The sequence below is a fragment of the Chelonoidis abingdonii genome, chromosome 10, assembly GCF_003597395.2.
Source record: "Chelonoidis abingdonii isolate Lonesome George chromosome 10, CheloAbing_2.0, whole genome shotgun sequence".
Classification (NCBI taxonomy): domain Eukaryota; kingdom Metazoa; phylum Chordata; order Testudines; family Testudinidae; genus Chelonoidis; species Chelonoidis abingdonii.
In genome coordinates this window covers 67,138,293-67,160,167 of record NC_133778.1, presented here as the reverse complement: position 1 = coordinate 67,160,167, position 21,875 = coordinate 67,138,293, and the positions used below count along the sequence as shown (strand labels likewise).

At 45.7% G+C, this 21,875-nt stretch overlaps 1 protein-coding gene across 1 annotated transcript; it reads right to left on the bottom strand.

Annotated features, from left to right (window-relative positions):
• Positions 1 to 4,194: 4,194 nt before the first annotated feature.
• MARCO (macrophage receptor with collagenous structure) lies at positions 4,195 to 21,587 on the bottom strand. Its single transcript, XM_075069795.1, has 16 exons — positions 21,473 to 21,587; positions 20,155 to 20,256; positions 18,527 to 18,757; positions 17,522 to 17,557; positions 16,211 to 16,282; positions 16,083 to 16,115; positions 14,907 to 14,960; positions 13,678 to 13,713; positions 13,234 to 13,332; positions 12,119 to 12,208; positions 11,941 to 11,985; positions 9,172 to 9,207; positions 8,919 to 9,020; positions 7,891 to 7,926; positions 6,634 to 6,816; positions 4,195 to 4,325 (listed from the first exon to the last, which is right to left on the bottom strand). The coding sequence occupies exons 1-16, from the start codon at positions 21,585 to 21,587 to the stop codon at positions 4,195 to 4,197; spliced, it is 1,401 nt and encodes a 466-aa protein (XP_074925896.1).
• Between the last annotated feature and the right edge of the window lie 288 nt (positions 21,588 to 21,875).

Genomic DNA, 21,875 nt, shown 5'->3' with positions numbered 1-21,875 from the left:
CTTTTCCGCCCGTCGCCCTGAGTCTCTTCCAACACCTTCATGATTACTCCAAACCCATCAGCCCCATACCCTAAATCCTCTTGCCTCAGCCTTTGAGCCCCCCCGATCAATCAATGAATTCCCTCATCCTCAACCCCCCAAGCCCCTCATCCCCCTCGCACCCTAATCCTCTTCCCATCCCCTCAGCAGCTCCGCATCATGCCACTCCTCATCCCAGCCCAACACTCATCTCCCTGCATCCCTAATCCTCTGTCCTCAAGCCTGAACACCCCACATCATGAACCCTCATCCTCAGCCCCACAGCCCTCATCCCCACATCCCCCAGCCCGCTGGCCCTAAGCCCTGAGCCCCATCCTGCATTAATGAGGGCCCTCATCCTCAGCCCCAATCCTCATCCCCCTCTCACTCCCTCCTATCCCCAAACTCCTCCAGAAGTATGGCACCTCCTCCCCCCGCAGGTGCACCACCTCCCTTTTCCCCGCAACCTCCTCCACCCCAAATCCCTCCCAGAGCCTGCACCCTACTTCAACATCTTTCCTACAGCCCCCCCGCCCCAGCCTCACCCAAACCTCCATCCCAAAGCCTGCACCCCTCACCCCCTCCTGCACACCCAACACTCCTGCCCGCAGCCCGGAGCGCCTGCCAACCCAGCAGCCCAAACTCCATTCCCAAAGCCTGCACCCCTCCTGCACGCCCTAGCCCCCAGCTCAGGCACCTGTACCCAGAGCTCCCTCCTCTAAACCCCTCTCAGCAGAGCCCTTAGGGCAAAATGTGGGGTGGAGTTGGGGGGGCCAGGTTCTGGAAACCACCAAAAATTTCCTACAAAACGTGCCACTAAAACGCCTGGGGTCAGCAGTGCGACCGTCAGCCTGGCGAGGTTTCCACTGTCGCAGTTGATTTCGCGTCCTTCACATTCCAACCTGTCCCTGCCAGGCTTGCGGCGCCAATCAGCTGTTTGGCACCGCAAGCCTGGGAGGAGAATTAGAGCAGGACAGCATGCTCGGGGAGGATGTGGAGCAGAGGTGAGCTGGGGTGGGGAGGTACCACAGGGCTCCTCGGGCCAGGGGGTGGGGAGCTTCGGCAGGGGCGGGGGGCACACTTCAGGGCGAGGAGCTGCTGCAGGGCTGGGGGGGCGCAAGGTGGAAGTTTCGCCTAGGGCGTAAACTTCCTTGCACCGGCCCTGTCCAAGGAGCATTATTCACCACACTGGTGAGACAGGCCAACTCCCTTAATTTATGTGGGATGCACCACTGCTCTCATTTGGACGGTCCACTGCTTCTACAGCAAGTTTTTAAATGCTTGTTGCTGATGAGGTTTCAGACTCCTGTTTTTGATGATGCATGTGCCTTGCCTCCACTAAATCTGATCTGAGAAAGGAAACTGGATCTATCAGTCAACGCTAAAGAGAAAGGAGACTGGAAAATATTAGCAATTTCCTTCTCTTCATAAGGCTCATCCCGCTCTCCAATTATCTACTCTTCGAATTTGAAATGAGTTGTGTATTCTGATCACTTACTGGTGATGCTTGAGCCTGCTCAAGAATCAGGGTCCAGAGAATCTTGTTACATGAGTTCAGGGGACCAATTCTCCCTTGCCTCAGAAACCGCTCCTCCTCTGTGATGTGATCTCTCTCAGGGTATGCCTATACTAGAAACATAAGTCAACCTATATTAGGTCAACTTACAGCCACTGCAGTAATTACTGAGGTGGTGCATGTCCACACTACTCTCCTTGGGTCAATGGTGCACGCCCTCACCAGGAGCGCTTGCCCTGACCTACGAGGGGAAGCGTGGGGAGCTGAGAGTCTGGCCAGCGCTCTGGGCGGCTCTGGAGCTCCTGTCACTTTGAGCAGCAACATAAGGGTGGGGGGGCTGCGAGCTCCAGCGGGTCGTGCAGCATCCTTACACACTGCCCTGAGCAGCATGGTAAGGGGGCTGGGTCGGAGCTGGGAGGAGGGGTTGGATAAGGGGCAGGGAGCGGTTGGAGGGGGCGGAGGTTCTGGGGGAGCAGTCAGGGGACGGGGGGGTTGGGTAGGTGTGGGAGTTCCAGGGGTTTGTTGGGGTGGTGGTGGATGGGATCAGGGCAGTCAGGAGACAAGGCGTAGGGCGAGTTGGGTAGGGGGTGGGTCCTGAGGGGGTGGTCAGGGCAGTTAGGGTGAGGGGGTCTCAGGAGGGGCTGGTCAGGGGACAAGGAGCAGGGGGGGCTGATGGGTTGTGGGTTCTGAGGGGGGCAGTCGGGGGCAGGATGTGGGTGGGGGTCGGATGGTGGGGGACAGGCTGTTTTGGGAGGCACAGTCTTCCCTACCCGGCCCCCGATACAATTTTGCAACCCCGATGTGCAGGGCCAGCTTTAGGAAGTGCAAGGCCAGATTTCAATGGGACCCCGGCAGGGATGACTGAAAAATAAAATAGCCACATTAAAAAAACATGTGGGGCTTGTACTCACCGGGTGGTGCTCCAAGTCTTTGGCAGCACTTCAGCGGCAGGTCCTTCATTCACTCCAGGTCTTCGGTGGCACTGAAGGACCCACTGCTGAAGTGCCCCCGAAGACCCAGTAGGGAACCGGTTGTTAAGATTTTGGCAGCTCATCACTGGGAGAGGCCACCTGTGCTTCTTGCCCTGGCTCCCAGTCAGGAGCAGGGTCCAGCCACCCAGATCTCCAGGGCATGGAGGCATCTAGGCCTTTTTTGTCAATTTCACAGCTCCTGCCATGAAATTAACAAGACAGCCAACAGCCAATGTAAGGAATGCAGTGTCTACACAGACTCTGCATCACCCTAACTACACTGACATAAACCTTGCGCCTCTTGTGGAGGGGGATTTGTGATGTCCGTGTAGTAGGGCACGTACACTGGTGGGAGGAATGCTGTAGTGTAGACACCGACATAATTAGGTCAACATAAACTGCCTAACCACATAGTGTGGACCAGTCCTAAAACTTTGTGGCATGGCCCAGACACATTTCACTTTGTATGTGATGCTGTATTATTGCATAGAAGAAAAGTCCACAGTCAACTAAGGACAAAAAAATGTAGCCAGGGTAGCATAATAATATCAAAGCATAGGAGAAGGGTTTTGGTAAACTTATTTCTTATTTTAAAGTAACATTCCTGTAAGCAAGATATATTGTACACAGCTCTGTATGTGCTACTGTTCATCCATCACGTTACAATATGTAAATGTATGGTGCAGGAGTGTGTAGTGGATCCTTAAAAAGAAAGAAAGTGTTCAGTACAAATAAAAATCAATGCATCAGATATGGCTCTGTATAACAGACAGTAAAGGATGGAAGCCATTATGTAGCTACATATAAGACAGTTAACTCTGCAAGCTTTACACTTCATCATCAGTGACTTCCCATCAGAATGGTACTGTGGCTAATGCATGCTCCTGCTTTGTATTTGTATATATTTCTATATTTCCATAGCGCCTTATGTCTAAGGATCTAAAAGGACTCTATGAATCAGTCTTCCTAATACTCCTGAGAGGTAAGTATCATTACCTCTGTTTAATAGATTGGGAGACTGTGAAACTGAGAAACAGAGAGGTTACGGACCAGATCTTCAAAGGTTTTCATGTGCCTAACTTCTCACCTTTAAGGATCTGGGCCTTAGTGACCTGGCCATGGTCATGAAGGAGGTCCAGAGAAGAGCTCGGAAGAGTGCAGGGCATAGGTCTCCTACTCCTGTGCTTTAACTTCCACTATTCTTCCACTCTGTGCAGAATACGTGATTGCTGGATACCAGACTGATCAGGTTACCCAAAGATTTACAAGTGTTTGAATGACTTGGGTATTTCATTCCTTTTCTGTCAATAATTGTTTTGTGGCAAGTAGGGTGACCAGTTGTCCCGATTTTATAGGGACAGTCCCAATTTTTGGGTCTTTTTCTTATATATGCTCCTATTACCCCTCACCTCCATCCCGATTGTTCACATTTGCTTTCTGGTCACCCTAGTGGCAATTGGATTTCCTGGTTTACTCTTGGCCTTACTGGTTATTAAAAGATTTAAGGAACAATTACTTGCCTCGTTAATGCATATTTTTAAAATAGGTAAAGAAACCAACAGTTTTACAAACACAGAAACAAAGAAGCAAGTCCCAGTTACAGACAACAGCAGCACAGGCTTTTGGAACTGATGGAATTAAGACATCTTATGCCAGACAGCAGTGTATCAAGCCCATTTCTACACTGGCTTAGGCACATTCCACCCCAGCATCTTCGCTGTGGCTGCAGTCGTGTTTCCCCCAATCGGTTTTTTCACAGTCAAAAATGGAGTCTTCTGTTCCACTGCACTCCACGTCATCAAGCCAAATGGGAACAGAATCTTTTTGGAGGGTGAGAGCTTAAAAATAAAAAAAAAATAAAAAGCAAAATAAGTCACTGTAGGGCATGTGAAATAGACATATACCAAAGAAATCTGTAATGTGAATCACAAAGAGGACATTTTTAGGTTTCACACTTCCCTTAGGGCTAGACTGAGCCTTAAGGCACAGCTCTGTGTCAGGACCGGGTACGTGTATCAACCCAGGAAGAGGCCCTGGCCCCAAGAGAAAGTAACTTATTGCAGCCTTTTACTGAGTGCAGCTGACTTCCCCTCTCACGCCACCTTGGCATTGTGGGCTGGCGCACTGGGGGGGGTGGAGTCAAAGCTTCACATATTCCTGCCCTCCCTCCACCCATCTGCAGGCGAATGGGAACGGAGGGCCAGCAAAGGCTGCTAGTCCCAGTGCTCAGTGCCCCGCAGTGCAGCTAACTCAGATGGAAAGAAAAGACTTTTTGTACAGGTTATGTCCATTCTGGCTCACAACGCAGAGTGAGGAAGAAGCCTTCCCTGGTGCACTTTTACCACCATGTGTGTCCTGGTAAGAGCAGGTCACAATCCTGTCTTTTGTTACCAGTGAAAAACAGAACAGGCCCCCCTCCTCCCAGGGAATACATAATGAACTCCTGAAACATAACACAGGAGGGGAAGGAGCTGGACAGATTGCAATCGAAGTTGTCACATGACATGTTGGAGGTGGTCTCTCAGCTTGAATCTCATGCACTTTGCTGTACATATTGCTCATAGTCCCTTCCAAATGGAAGGGGTAACACCTACTTAAGAAGCCCCTTTGGGTACCGCACTGCAGAGAATTACACTTGCCACCAGGGCTGGCTCCAGCTTTTTTGCCGCCCCAAGCGACGAAGAAAAAAGAAAAAGAAAAACCCGATTGAGCTGCAGCCGAATTGCCGCCCAAGACTGAAGCGGGTGACTGAAGGACCCACCGCCGAATTGCCACCACTGACCTGGACGTGCCACCCCAATAACGGAAGGAGTGCTGCCCCTTTCTATTGGCCATCCCAGGCACCTGCTTCCTTTGCTGGTGCCTGGAGCTGGCCCTGCTTGCCACTAATATAGGGCATAGCTAAGACAGTGCAGAGCTTTAGGTTGGATGGTTTCATCCAAACAATCTCTACTCTCTGGGATCTGCAAAACTGGCATGGAAATTTTGCAAGAACAGACTTTCTAACACTATTGTGGCACTTCTGCTTCCAGCTTTGGCTAGAAGTAGGAAGTGCAGGGGCACATGGAAATAAGAGATCAGAGAGGAAACATTAAGTGAACTTTTGTGAACTTTGGAAAAGTTGAGCGGGTTCAGATTGTGAGTAAAACTTGAGGGTGGGTGGAGGATAGAAAGGTTTTCTTTATAAAAGGGTTTAATTATCCCCAGTGATCGTCTCAAATCAGGGATATGTGCACTAATCCCAGCAATCCTATTTAACACAGAAATCTCTAAAAACTTTGCTTCTGTTGACCATCCGTGTATCTGAATGGCTCGTGCCCAGTTGTCCCAGAACACTTCCATACAACTGGTCTGTAAGTTCTTGATTGCTGGGTGATTATTCTATAGGTTATGATACTGCCCTCTTTGCTTTAGCGGAACACCCATTCACTGCAGTAGGAGTTTTGTCTCGGCAAGAGTGGCAGGGTCTGGACCAGAAGGGATGTGTGGGGGTGGCCCCCAGATTTGCTGCTTGGCTTGCACTGAGCATGATCACACAGACTGAGTATGCTCAGTAACACTGCTGAAGCCAGCTGCCCTGACTCCGCGCCCCGATTCAGAAGGCATGGGTTACCTCTGGTCTGGACCATCATAATTTCTCCTTCGGGGGCCACTGGGGTAGGTGGGTATTTTGACAATCAGGAAATAGAAACAGCAAGTAGTAAGGAGATAAAAGGGACAAATGGAAATTCTAGAGTTATCCTCTGAGGCAGCATGTGTGGAAAGCCCATGCAACTCACATGCGAATGCAAGTATCTCAGTATTTGCCATCAAGAAACCATATATTGTGTACAACCTTAGACTGTGATCCTGCACTTGGAAAGAATTTCGGGACTTCACAAAGAATTTGTGAAGAGCAAAAATCCTGCGCAAGTGGCACCGAACAAATGTGGCACCCTGGACTGAAAAAATTTCAGCTCTGTATCTGAATGCCTGGCTGTAAGTGGCTTGGGTGCCAGGAGGCCATGAATACTGTCCCTGTAAATGTTGAATCTTGCACCGACCACCAGCTACACTATATAAAATCACAGATCACAATTTGGGATCGAGAATGTAATTGGTGATTTGGGTGATTAGTTATTAACTTACCTGTGCTTGTTGTCATGACGTGAACTGCATGACTATATCCCAGCATTTTGCAGACCACGGTTCCATCTTGTTTGTCCCATTTATCATCACATATTGTTCCCCACTTCCCTTTGTACAGAATTTCAACACGGCCCCCCTTAGCTGTTCCAATGAGCCTTATCTTGGGGTCGGAGTAGCTTTCCGCTGATGGATTAGGTGGTTATGAAATAATTGCACCAATTATACACAAGGAAAATAAGACGTTTGCATAAGAAAAAATGACAGAAGAATAAAGTGTTAAACCCAAGAACACAAATGAATGGGCACACCTAAATGAACATGGCTACGTGGAAAACAGGTTGCTGTTGTAGCAAAAATCAGATCAGTTCAGGACCCTGTGGTAGATATGATGAACACAGGCATAGCTTGAGACTATTGAATCAATTTTAGGCTTGTTATTTGTACAGGTTATATGCATTATTGTGGGCTCAGGATTGTATTCTACTCCAATAGGGAGGGTTACTGTAGCTCCTCCAAGAACTAAAAACAGTGGGGTGTGATTACTGCAGTCCCTGGGACCAGTAAACAGTTCCAGAGAAGTACCACTCTCTGTGTTGGTTTGCATATACTGATTCAGATTGTGTTCAAGAGACCCAGGAGACTGGCGTATAAAGAGACAGGTTTCATTTTGAGGCCACAAACGGGCTTAACCATTTGTCCAAAAAGTGGGTGGCATATCAAAACCCATGGAAGGACTGGAACATGCAGGGATGTCACGGGGGGCCACTGGTAAACTTAATTATGCGTTTAGACCTTTTATTGTTTTATACGTTGTTTCTGTACTGCTCTGAGAGAGCTGTTGGTTACTCATAACCACTGACACATAGTCCTTGGAGAGAAAACAAAGTACAGAAGCTGGACACTAGTCAGACCTGCTGGGATAAGCAAGGGCATTGCAGGGAGGTGGGTTGCAACCAAACAACCCTGCTCAGCAGGAAGAGTGATGGAGGTCCCTGCCCAGAGATTGGTGATGGTGAAAACCTCCTTGAGCAGACCCAGGAAGGGCTCAGAGGTGCAGTTACTTCAGAAGTGTGACTGACAGCCTGATCCTGCAGGCTCTTAAACACTTGCTTCACTTTATGCACGTGGGAGGTTCAGTTGGCATCACTGGGACTATGCAAATGGTCAAAGTTAAGCATGTGTCCTGGGCATACATTGGGTTCTATATAGTACTGGTGTTACAGGGCAAGCTATGGAAATGAGATAAATGTCCAGTACCTGGTTCACCCCTGTCACCTTTGCTCCCTGGCAGTCCTGTTCCAAATTTTAAAAAAACAATCATTAGACACACTTGCAAGGTAAAGTATAACGTTTACCATTATGTCTTATACTTGTGTTGATCAGGGATGCATGCAAATCTTCAAAGAAAATGCCAGCCCCCATCACACATTTAGACTTTGAAATGTACTCTTGGAATTAAACCCCTGATGCGGTTAAGCCCCCGAGACAGCTTTGGAACTCGTGACAGCAGCATGTTAAAAGCGGCAGGAGTATTATGCACTGCAAAGTACTCGCAATGCACAACACTGGTGAAAAGGTCCTGTGATGGTGAATATACGTCAGTGTGCAGAATCCTGTTATATTAAGTGGACAGTATTTTACTGGTGCTGCCATGCCTATAATACATATTTTAAATGTTATAAAAACAGCTCCAGAGTAGACATTTTTAAAACACTCCCACTGCAATTGCTGGTCCTCCAAGTTATGGGTGTCTATGGGCCAGTCTCATGATGACACCTAACTTTACTGATCATTTTTGAAATGTTTTTTTCCAGTCAGTCAACCTTTCCCTTTCCTTATTACAATTGCATCCCTTTATGGTCACACCTCGTTGCATGCAGATGCATAGATATTGTTGAATTCTTAATTTCATATAAGTTACAGAGGAGAGGTGCACTGCAAGGTGTCTCTGCCGAAACGATACAAGGGAGCAGAAATGAAGTGTAATGAACAGCACTGGCAACCAGGGGGACATAAAGGTGGCTGGACCAGAGAATCTGGCCTCATGACTTTAAAACCTTTTGCAGAATTTTTACCAAAGTTTCCAGAAAGATGATACTATGCATCCAAAATGTCAGGAAGATTGGTTTCTTTGTGTGGGAACTTGGTAGTGGGGTTGAAAAATCAGGTTTATAATGGAGAGCTAGCAGCAAGCTTAACCATGGAAAAACTACTGCAACTTCCTAATACACACACAATGCAAAACATACCAGTGAATCATCAGAAACCTTGACAGATAGTCTTACCTCTAGGTCCCATGTCTCCTTTGGAGCCTTTCATTCCTGGTTCGCCTTTCGGACCTGGAATGCCAAAATACCGCCTGCTTTCACCATATTGGCCTCTAAACCCTAGGTGGAAAATATCAGAGAGCTGATGCCTTTGTCAATTTCTGAAGAAAAGAGCATGACAAGTATTACATGCAATCACCTTCAAAAGTCAGTGAAACATTCCGTGTAAAGTACCCGATTGTGTAATCATCTATTACAGCAAGTGCTTTACCTGAATCTCCCTGTTCTCCCTTTGGTCCTGGAATGCCTAAGATCATCAAAACCAAAATAAATAAGTCAAACAGATATTTTCACACTTTTAAGCTTCCTCAAGCTTACATTTATAGTCAACTTTTCAATTAATGAAGATGGGAAGGCACGCTGGTTCTCTAGCTAATGGTTAACGAAGCGGATAAGGCACGTACAATATATTAAAATAAGAGCTTATTAACCTAGGAAGATTGGGTTTTCAGATCAAATCTTAGAGGATAAGTGGACCTTTCACTGATAACATACAGAAATTGACATATCTTATGTGCCAGATACACAGTTGGGGTAAGTCACAGTAGCTCTATTAATGTCAGTGGAAGGAGATTTGGGGTGCATGGTAAAAAATACCTAGCAGGATATTCTTTTACTAAATTCAAAATGCTGGTAGCTATGTACCCTTCTCCCCTCTCTGACCAGGCATGCCATTTAAACCAGGAAGTCCCAGGGCACCAACTTCTCCATTCAGGCCTTAAAAGTTGAACGACAAAAACAAAATACAAAGAACTACAAAGGAACCAAAGTAACATAACATTTCTCCAGGGGAGGATCCTCTATTCCTGTGCAGAGGGAGAGCAAAGTGGGTGTAACTGCTTCCACGTTGGAATCCTCCACTTGCTTTCACTAGTGGTACCGTTTTAGAACCAACTTTGCAGAGTGTAAACGAGTGTACAAAGCGAAAGGCAGTGGAGAATCAGGTCCATACCGCATTTCAATCTGAAGGATCCCAAAGCACTTTCCAAAATTTAGGTCAAATTGTGCCCTGGGATGCATACACATTGGGTCAATGGGAGCGATTGTGGGAGCAATGTGTATAGAGCCAAAAGGAGAATATGGCCATATACACACAGAATATGGCCCTGTAAACACACACACAAATAAATTAGGGCTCTATGGAAATTTAACAGGATTCTATATAAATTGCTCTAAAAATCTATAGATGTTAACAGAAAAGAAGATCTTTTCTATAGACTTTCTAAGTCATCCCATAGAATTGTAGCGAAGGGATATAATTCTGTAGGATAGTTCATAAAGCCCAGAGAAAGAATAGTAGCTGCCACGAGGACTTTGCATAGAGGTAAAGAACACTCCATCCATATGCACCCAAAGGGGAAATGTTCATAGACAGAAAGCATTTACCTATGTGGCAATTTTTCCAGGGTACTCTGGGACAGATTTGCCTTTTATTTACACTGGGCTAAATCAGGAGCAACTCCTGCTTCATGCGGTTACTATAGTATGAAACTGTTGCTAGCAGGATACTCAGTATCCATATCTTCATATCTAAATGTCACGATGAGTCAGGCCACGAAGCAGGCGGGACACCATATAAATTTAGAATTAGACAAAAGGGGCCTGAATCACCACTGCATTATTCCGGTTTGACACTGGTGTTGCCTCAGTGGAGTGAAACTGGTGTGAAAGTGGAGTAATACTATGGTGAACTTGGCCTTAGAGGATTAGAAAGGGATTTACTGGGTGAAATTCTGGGACCCGTGTAACAGACTGACAATTTCCTGCAATATCGTAAATGAACTTTATTGAATGAAGTTCAACCTTATTGAATTAGTTTTAAAATCTTTGAATTCCTTGTATTAAAAATGCAATGGTGCATGTGCTATTGTGGAATTGTACGTATTTTCATACAGCTGGGGGTGATTACACAAATTCACTCAGGTTGTAAAGACCCCCACACACACCCTGGTGTACACTAATTCAACCTAGATTCTTCAGGGACTGACAAAGGAAGGATTTTTGAATAAATAGCCTGGTTTTAAACTGGCGTATGGTCTTTTTCCTGATCCAGCAAATGGACTGGACCCCTAATCCACAGTGGACCCCAATCTTTCAGGTAGGGTTGGAAGTACTGACCCTGCAGAATCCATGTTAGGGTTGAGGTTAATTCCATTAAACTTATTAGCATGCACGTAGGTTCTTTTATTGCTTTAATGTGTTTTATCTGCAATGCGTTATCCCTTAAGAATAAAGTGGGCGTGGATAGGAAGTGCTGCGTGGTAACTTATAACTATCGACAATCATTCTGTTATCAGTCTCTGACGAAAAAACAAGCTGGTGTCCTTGGCCAACCTGGCTGTGCTGAGAAATACACAGTGAAGGCAAGGACATGTGCAGCCTGTGAGTACCCAAGTCAGAAGGGAGAGAGATGCAGGTCTCCAACCAGACAGGCAGTGCCTGGGGAACTGGAAGCTGGAGAGTGGATGCCTTTGCTGAATCACCAAGGGGAGACAGAGGTGCAGTTGCTCTGGACTGTGATTGCCTATATATGCAGGAGGTCAGACAAGATGATCGCAATGGGCTCTCCTGACTTTAAAAATCTATGAAAAATATAGAACAAAAGATCCTCCTTCTCCTTTCACTTACACCCATTTACAGCAGTTTTACACCAGTGTAACTCGACTGAGTTCAGTGGAATTACTCTTCAAATCTGGTGGTGTATGTAGCTTGCTGTGGGATTGGAGGGAGGGCAGTTGTGTTTATAATACTCTTCCTTGGTAATTGGGACAAATAGACATTTCTCAGTTACAGTGATGGTGGGTTTGATTTTCTTTTAAATTAGACTTTCAGGGCCAATCCACTACAGCTGTTAATTGACCTCAATTAAGTTAGAGCCGATTTGCACCAGCTGCATACCTGCCCTTTTTCAATGAAATGCACCTTTAAGGGAGATCAGTGTTATACCAATACAAGAAACTTTTCTTTTTGACCGGCTTACCTGCCTCTCCTTTCTGTCCTGGAAGCCCTGGTGCACCCACTCTACCTACAATACAATATTGGTGTTAGCAGTAGTGATATTTGTACAAATCATTAAACATGCATCTCTCCTCTTCTCCACCAGCCCCCTGCCAGATTTGGCTTTCTGCCTTATTAACTTACCATTTAACCTGACTAACCTGCATCTCCCTTGTTTCCAGGAGCACCAATTGGTCCTCTGGGGCCCATTTCTCCCTTCTTGCCCACTTCACCTTTACTTCCTTGAAGACCTATTTAACAATATAATGAATGTGTGTGAATCAAAGGTTTGGAGTCAAATCTGTGTCGCTCTAACAGCATCAGCATCTGGCCCTGGGTCTGCATTTCTCGATCTGACGTTTTCAGTTGGTAATCAAGATACTTATGACAGAATACAAAAGAATGGAACAAAATATTTCAGAAGTGATTGCAATCCCCTCCTTCTCTTTTCTGTTCCAGCATTTTCCCAAGATTCCTTGAATTTTTTAAGATCTGTTTTGCCATTTATGAGCCAGACCCTCAGCTGGTGCAAATCAGTGGGAATTCTGTTAAATAAATGGAACCCTACTGATGTACACCAGCAGAGCGGCAATGCTACATTTCCAAATGTTCTGTGTATAATCATCATTCTCCATTCATATGTACCACTTCCCCTTGTTTCCACTCTCCACCCTGTCTTCGGCTCATTCTCCCTGTTCACATCTCAGATGTGGCTGATGAATACTAATGTAATGCAAGTTACACAGGCGAGAAACCCTGCCTAATTCTTCTGTTTAACTTACACAAAACTCTAGCTTATATGGGATCTAAACCACTCAGAGGCAGGCTTTTCTATCACTCTAACCAACCAAACCTGCACATGATTGTGCATTTAAATTGTATTGTATTAGTTTATACCATATAAATCCTTCTGTAAACACCACTGCTATAATCAGGGATGTACTGATAATTAAATACCTGCTTCTTTCATTACACGTACATATCCTCAAAAGAGAATATAAAAGCTCATTACTCTGAGTCAGCATTTCTGGAGGACCACCCTCCTTGGTGTACTGGCATAGCAAGAAACAAAATGGCACCCCACAAATAAGGCAAATAACCTCATTCATCCAATCTCTTTATGGACTGGTAACCCGATGGTCAGAGATATCTGAATCTTTGTGGAAACAACTCACAGAGTAATAATACATTTTACACTGTAAACAGAAAAGACTTAACTAGGAAGGCACGTGAAATTGTTAAAATTGCATAGGTAAAAATAAGTAAATTGTCTTACCTGTAGGCCCCGTATCCCCTTTCATTCCTAGTTCACCTTTTGGACCAGCGAGGCCCCTGTCCCCTTTACTTCCATCTTCACCCGGTGGTCCTCTTAAACCTGGATGAAAAATACCAAACTTCTGATGCTTTGAACATCCCATGAAAGACCCATTACACACACTACAAAATGCAATACTGATATAAGAATCCAATTCTGCTCTTGTCGTAGATCCAGAGTGACTCTGAAGATGCCAGTGCAGTTACTTTTGAAACAGATATCTGTCACCGAGAGCCAAATTTGGGCCTCTCTGTGTAAATTCAGTACTGTCCACTGGATTCTATTCTCATTCACTGGCTTTACTTTGGTTTATTTCTCCTAACTTCAATGGAGTTATTCCTGATTTACACAGTTTTGTCTGAGAGCAAAATCCATAGTAGCAACGCAGTGAAGGAAATGCATTACCTTGGTCTCCTTTTGTCCCCTTTGGTCCTTCTATTCCTGAAATCCCAATAAGTACATATTAATAATAACGATTAATGGACATGAAAGGTAGTTATTTTTGAGCCTGGACAATCCACGGGTATTGGGTCAGATTCTCAGTGGGTGTAAATAGACACAGTCGCTCCACTGACATAACTGGAGCTATGCTAATTTACACTAGCTGCGAAACTGGTCCAACTGTCTATGAGCCAAATCCTGCTGTCCTGGCTCAAAGACTGAGGTCTGTGTGAATTTTTCCCTGAAAAGGCACTGAAATGTATAGGTAGCGAACTGCAGGATTTGGCCTGAAGTTGTACTTCATTGTTGTAAGTCATGCTGCACAGCAAGGAAGACACGGATGCTTGATGCTTAAAATGATTGTTTGGCATAAACATAGACAAGCACCACGGATGGAGGAGGTGGGGGAGCAGCAGAACAGACTTGCTGCCTGACTGGCTGCGGGGGCCATTACCTAGTGAGACTGGTGCGATTCCACTGCAGAAGGGCTTGGGGTCCCCAAGCTGGGGGTAGCAATCTCCCTGCATGTCAGGAACATCTGATGTGCATGAGCATTCTGCTCCCCAGCTAGGAGCCGTGGGAGAAGGGAGGGATGAGGGAGAACCTGGTCAATCCATGGTTTGCCATGGTCCTAAATGGAGAACCAAGGCAGAGACCAGGGAACTACATCTGTTGTGAGCACAAAGCACAGCCTGAGGGATAATTCCTTCCCCAGCATGTACCATTTAGGCTGTGCAATAGCTCCAGGATTTAGTCCCGATGAAAGGCTGTATTTTGATCTCATTTACACTAGTGAAAAATTGGGAATAAATCCATACACTTTAGTGGAGTTACTCCCAATTTATCCTAGTGTAAATGAGACCAGAATCTGGTCTGAAGACTAGGTCTCCAGGAAAAGGACACACAGGATAACTGGATCGTATGTTTATTACAGCATACGTATTTTAGTGTGCATCTTATAGAGCAGTGGCTGACCAAATTATGTAGTATCAGTGTGGCTCTATCAGTAGGACTGTCATCTCTGAGACAGAAAGTTAAGTTACCCTCCAGTTATGACTTATGACCCATAAAACATCAAGTAAATCACTCAGATTGCTGCTGCGTGTCCTGGTTTTACCAAACTTTGTGTGTTCAGTTATTTGCTTAGCTCTTCATTTACTTTTGAGGAGGTGTTGCTACTAATCCTTTCTTACCTGCTTCTCCCTTGTCTCCCTTGGCACCTGGAGCTCCTACTCCTCCAGGTATCCCTAAAATATCAAAGGAAATATGTGGATTGAGCATTATGTAGGATAACATTTGTACAGTGACTGTAAAGGTTAGTAACTCAGTACCTGGAGTTCCATCCTTTCCAGATGAACCTTTCTCCCCTTTCTGAGCACCCCCAGGGCCAGAAAGACCTTCAGCACCCTTTTCTCCAGGATTACCTTGAAATTGAATTGGCAAAAAATTAACATTGATTCTTTTGTGAAGGAGGGCCGCCCAGAGGATTCACTGGGCCTGGGGTCTTTGGCAGCAAGGGGCCCCCCACCGTCGAAGACCCAGCACTTTGGTGGCGGGTCCCTGGGTTGAAGGACCCCCCGCCACCAAATTGCCGCTGAAGACCCGGAGTAGAAGAAGCTTTGGGGCCCCAGACCCCGCGAGAGTTTTCTGGGGGCCCCAGAGCAAGTGAAGGACCCCACTCCAGGGCCCACAAAAAACTCTCGTGGGGGCCCCTGTAGGGCCTGCGGCCTGGGGTAAATTGCCCCACTTGCCCCCCACGGGGCTTGGGGACCCCAAGCCCTGTTGTGAAGACTGAAATCACAGCTCCCAAACAAGTAAACTAATTGCAAGACACACACAAAACCTGCATCTACAGAAGCTCACCAACCCCATCTATTTGTTTTCTACAAGTGAATGGGGTGAAATGCAGGAAATATCACAGGGGTTATAAAGGACATTCCTCGACAATGCACGGGACGTATTCAGAGGTGGATTACAGTTTCATGGGGCTCTGGGCCAGAGGAAGTGGCCTCTCCCACGCCATCCCCCCGCACTCCTGCCAGGGAGCAGGGTTGGGGTGGAGGGGTTTCCCCCCCTCCCTGGCAGGACCGTTGAGTGGGAGGAACAGGTGTGCAGGGTGCCCATTTTTCCAGGGGCCCCACTGGATATGTTCACATTCTCAGAGTTTGCAGTGGGAAGCATGTGCTTAAAAACCCTTTCAGGTTTAAAAACAGTGGCCAAAATGTTCATATCTGAAGCGCTTAACGTTGGGTATCTCAATCCATATTTAGGCACCAAAATCAAAGTGCCAATGGGAAGTCTGAGAATCAGGGCGTTTTTATTTCTATTTGTTCTTATGATGCAAGGGAGAGTTAATTTCCACGACTTACCCTTCTCTCCTTTCTCCCCAGGAAATCCAATACCTAAAATACAAATACATCCACTTTTGTTCTCCTCTGCTTGTCTACATTGTTAAATATGTCCCCACCCCTCTCTGAGTTTTATGTTATTTACTTACCCTTTGACCCTGGTTCTCCTTTGCTTCCAGCAGGTCCTCGTAGACCCATGTCTCCCTTCTCACCTTTTCTTCCTAGAAGATGGATTTGACAGCATAACGAACAAGTGTAAATTAAAGGCTGTGGACCAGGATTTGGCCATAACTAGAACCAGATCCTCAGATGGGTGTAAGCTGACATAGCTCCATTGAGTGCAATTGAATTATGCTAATTTACACCAACGAGAATCTGGCCTTGTGTATATTTCAGCATGTAACCAACAGGAAGAGTAAGCACTTGAAAAACTTGAAATCCTTTTCACCTTGACTTCCTTTCTCCCCTTTGGCATCTGGCAAAGGGGAGAATAAAGCCTTCATTTCAGGCAGGCAGAGATAACTTGGTTCAGAAAAAAGGTTGCAATAGTAGGCTCTAGTTAGACACCAGTTTGAAGTACAAGTCTTGGGGAAATTGAGGAACAGACAGTCAATGTTACAAAAGGGAAGCAGGGTATCTCTTAAAATGCCACGTGAACTCATCTAGGAGAAGTAATCTTCACATCGGGGGAGTTTTAGGGCTTGATCCTGAGCATGTGCAAACCCTCCCACTCAACTCAGTGGGCCCAATCCAACTCCCACTGAAGTCAACAGATGAATTTCCATCGTGTTCAATGGGAAATGCATGAGGACCTTATTCAGCTATTTGGGGTGCAATCCTATGAAAGGCTGAGGCCCATAGTGCGATGTGGGAGCTGCTCAGCATTTTGTAGGATCACACCTTATTCACATAGGAAAACTGACATGTTGAATTACTTGTTGTGGACTAGATTGAGCCTGTAGTAAAAGGTGCTGTGAAACTACTCTGCAGTTGTGGCTCCCACTCGGTTCCCATCAGTTCCTCCCTGGTCCCATCCAGGTTGAAGAAGTAAGTTACTGATAAAGCTCTTGATAAAATACAACTTACTTCTCCCATCACATCTGCCCAGCTACCTTGGCTAATGAGCAGCAGCCGGGAGAGGAGACAGAGTTGAGATTCTACTAGCTCCCAGCTTCTCCCCATCCACTTGCTCAGAATGGGGAGTATCCAGAGAACAGGGACTACACTCTGCACCAAAACCAGACTCCCAGCAGGCCATGCAAGGGGGTGTGGGAGGAGCTTGACTTCAATGGGACCACTGATGTGCATAAAATTATGCAGGGTAATTACAACTTTGTAGGAACGGGGCCCAAATTACTTATTGAATAGAGTTCCAAAATCTAACTTCCAATTCTGTACAGAACAGGGGAAGGGAAGGGGAGAGAGAGGGGAAGCTGTTCATTGCTCAAGTATTTACTTACCCGGAGGACCAGGTTCTCCTTTGATTCCAAGTTGCCCTGAAATGGATATTTGATGTGTATTTTTAAACAGTCACCACTCAATTGTTGATTGAACAGTATATTAACAAATTTAGCTCTGAGTTGAAAATGTCACCCTCCCAGACCAGATGATCATAATGGTCCCTTCTGACCTTAAAGTCTATGAGTCTATAAGACTAGACGTCCTAGAGAACCCTGAAAAAAGTCTGAGCAACATTATGTGGGTGTGCTGGGTCGGGGGACTGGGTACAGGCACCCCTTGCCCATTTCAGCACAGGAAATAGAATCTAGCTGCAACAAAGTGGGACCACAAAGGGATATGCCAGCCTGGGCTCCATACTTCCACCCTATACACAATCTTATCCAGTTCTGAGGGCCAGATCCTCAGCTGGGACAGATCATCATAACTCTGGTCATTTTTTGTGGCAGCCACTGTGTACGACTCTGTGTTTACACAACGAGGCCCTGTTCCTGGTTGCTCCTTAAGTATTATTATATTTTCATAGCAGTGCCTCTCTGTCACATCGTGCTTTTCCTCAGTAGATTTTAAAGCACTGCACTTTGCAATCTTTAACATATTTACCTTCACAACACTCCTGGGAGGCAGGACTGTCATCCCCATTTTACACGTGGGGAACTGAGGCACACAGAGGCTAAGTGACTTGCCCAAGATCACACAGAAAGGCTGTAGCAGAGCAGAGAACTGACTCCAGGTCTCTCAAGTCCTAAGGCTAGTGCCCTAACCACTGGACCATCCACAATAATAAGTCAAGTTAATGGAGCTACACCATTTACATGAGCTGAGGATCTGCGCCCCGCCCTTTCAATCTTAGGGAAGAAAGCTGGAGTTTCCCATTGGGACCACTGAATTGTGCATTTTCTATTTAAAGAGGCTTTGACTCTTGTATTTCTTGTATAGCACTATCAGGCTTTCAGATTATGCACCATATATGACCATCAAAAAGATAAGGTGCAGCAGAGAGATACCTGCAGCCAGTGTGATATTGTTCATCCTCATCCATAAATGGTGGTTGCTGACCCTAATGGTGTTGATTTCCTCTTCTAAGCTTTCGATCAATGGTTCTTCACCTCTGGAGTTCTTTCTGTAAAAGCTTCTCTCTGGAAGAGTTTCATTGTAGAAGGGGCTGACCAGTTCCTCTGCTAAATGAGGGTTGTCTTCTCTTTGGAGTTTGCGTATTTCCTCCTGCATGTTAAACACTGGGAAAATGGAAGGCATCATGAAATACATAGTCTTAATCTCCTTCTATTAACCTGCTCTGTAGGGCAATTCCTGTTGACTAGCCCTGAGTTCCTGTAAAACAGACACCTCTTTCTTGCAGGACAGGTAGAATGTGACCTGAAACCGGGGCGTAGGTACTGGGCACAGCTCAGCCATGCCTTCGCTGCTAATCTGGCTGCACTGGTGTTTGTACTCACGCTAGCTCAATGAAAGTACATTGAGCAGGGCAATACACCCCTAACTTATAGTGTAGACAAAGCCACTGGCTCTCATTGACTTATGTAGGCATTTTTAGTATGCCCTTTATTATTGTACCCAGGGGCCACATATGCCTGGATAAGTGGCCAGATATATAATGTGTATCTGGGGAAAACAACAGTTTCTAATAGAGGGAGCCTTCATTCTTACAGTGCTCAGGATCATTTACTGTGCTCCAAAAGTTTCTCTGAGGAACTGAAGGAAAGTGTCCTCATCCTCTGCTCTTCATGGCACTCATCCCTTACCCTCCTGAAACAGAGATCAGCTTCCTGGCATGAGGAGAGAGCATGCATAAAACTCTCCCCACCCTGCAAACACACCCTTCCTGGGTGTACTCTTTCAGAACCAGCCCTGAGTGACAGATGAGCATAACAATGGTTTATAGGAGTGATATTGATTGCTCTTGGATATTAGCAGGATAATGCTTAAATAGTCTACCTAGCTGTCTATTTATAATGCATCAAACATCACAGTATCTTAACTGGCTGAGCGAAGGGGGACTCTCCCAGGCAGAAAGAAAAGATATGAGAATGGAGGGAAGGAGGGGGAACTGAGGAATGGTGGGCACACAAAGCACTCTGGAATGGGGACAATGGTATGGAGGAAGGGCACATGAGGGGCTCAAAGAGCCCTCTGGCATATAGCAGAGAGGGAAGGGGGGCACACAGAGTCCTTGCCATGGTGGGCATGGGGAGAATGAAGAGGAGAATGAGGAACAGTGGTATGGGGGCACACAGAGCCCCGGGCATGATGGGAGAATGGGGGACACTAGAGGGAGAGGGGGATGGGGAACCCACAGCGCCCCTGGAAAAGGGGAGAGGGGAATGGAACCCACAGAGCCCCTTGAATGGGGAAGAGGGGGACTGAGGTTGCAGGGAGTCCCTGAAATAGAGGGATGGAAGAGTGGCACACAGGAGCTTGCTGAGGCAGCGACTGGAGGGATGCACAGGGCCCCTGGTCTGTACAATGTGCTCAGCCTATTGAAGCATGCAGCCCTCCAGGATGGGGTATTGCAAAAGCATCAGGCGCAAACATATTGCCAACCATTACAAGCATCTTTGAATTTCAAGGGGTAATTATAGTAAATGGTTATTTACTGTAGCCTTGGGGTAATTACCTTTAAGTGCCAATAGTCCCAAGCCTAGAGTTAGCATTATTACGTAGATTGCCAGTGCAGTCCAAACACAGCATGCAGAAGGCTTCTTCTTGCTGTGCGGTTCTAAAGTCCAGCAGAAACAAGACAAACATCCTTTCAAATCGTGTTCACCGTGACATCCTCTGTTCATTTACAGCACACACATTTCTTTGGCCAATTCCGTGCAAATAAAGTATCTGTACCATTCTTGAAACACGTGCCGTATCTACAATTGCAGGGGCATGTGGGGTACATGGAGCTGCTGGGAAAAGGAAGCTCTGTGCACACTACAGTGTGTAGCTACATGCAACAGTGAAAACCTCTGGTACCGCGGAAGTAGCAAGAAAAGGGTCTGGCAGTGGGGAGCTCCTGGAGTCTCTCTGTTGCCTCCCCTTGCCAGAGCCTTTCCCCATTGCGAAAGCCTTTCACAGTGGCGGGGCAAGGCTCTGACCACATAAGAACAGAAGCTCAGGAAGATTCCTGTAATAGAAGGCACTGTACACAGAGTTACAGCAGGACCACTCTGTTGGTACTAAAAGGGGAGGCAGTCCTGTGAAAGGGCTTTAATTTTAGAAGCTACAGTACTAAAAAAAAGAAATCGAACTTTCGAAGAATTGTTCTTCAAAACGGCTATTCTGTCCCCATATGCACACACTAAACGATCCAGAAGCACATGGTCCTGTGAGCAATTTATAAACTCTTAGTTAAACAGGAGTTTCATGCAGTGAGTGCTAGGATTGTACAGGCTGTAAGTCCAGGCAAACTTAGAACATAAGAACGGCCCTGCTGGGTCAGACCAAAGGTCCATCTAGCCCAGTCACCTGTCTTCCGACAGTGGCCAATGGCAGGTGCCCTTAATTGAGTTTAGCGAAGTGTATGATGCTGAGTCATAATGATTAAAAGGAGCATCATCTTCATTAATGTTACAATAGACTTGTTTTGAGTCAGTTTTTATATTCACCTGCAATTCATAAATGTACATTTTTGGTTAGCTTTTGGTGATCTGAATCTCTGAAATATTTTAGGCATTGAAAGTTTACACAATGGAAATGTAATTAGTTTCTTTAAAAAACACTGGAAGAAAAAATTATTTGTATTTGCTGGAGACTATCCCCTCAGCATTTTTGGCTGGAAGAGATGTGTCCCAGATACATCTCTTTATTAATGTTCAGATACATTTAGGAGCAAAAGTCACAGTCAAAACGCATTGCATATGTAACGCAAATAGATCAGCTATTTTCTTCACAGATCAGCCTAAATACTTGTAAATCAATTTAATTAAGCAATAAAAGTACTTTACCGTGTAGTTCAAATGTGGTGGTACCAGATGAAGCAAACCTAATCTTGTCTGACATTGAGAGCATTTTGGTAAAATTCGAAATTCCATCTTCACTGTAATTCTTTGGATTTTCCATGGTGAATTTTTTATAGTTACCCTAGAGTCCTGTCAGATTAGAGGCACCAAGGAAATAAGGAACTTTCTACTTCATCTGCTGAATTTATGTCAGCTGCTATGCATTCAGATTAACTCGATTTTTCTAGACTTGCAAGATACTTCTGGCATGGTAATTGGATCAGTTCCTCAAAAATCCTATAACTAAGATGTTTAGCTTCTCCCTTGTGCTTATATTAGAGCACAATCTGGATGGGCCCTGCAGTTTGATCCTGCAAGGTGAACTCAGTAAGGATAGTGAATGCTCAAC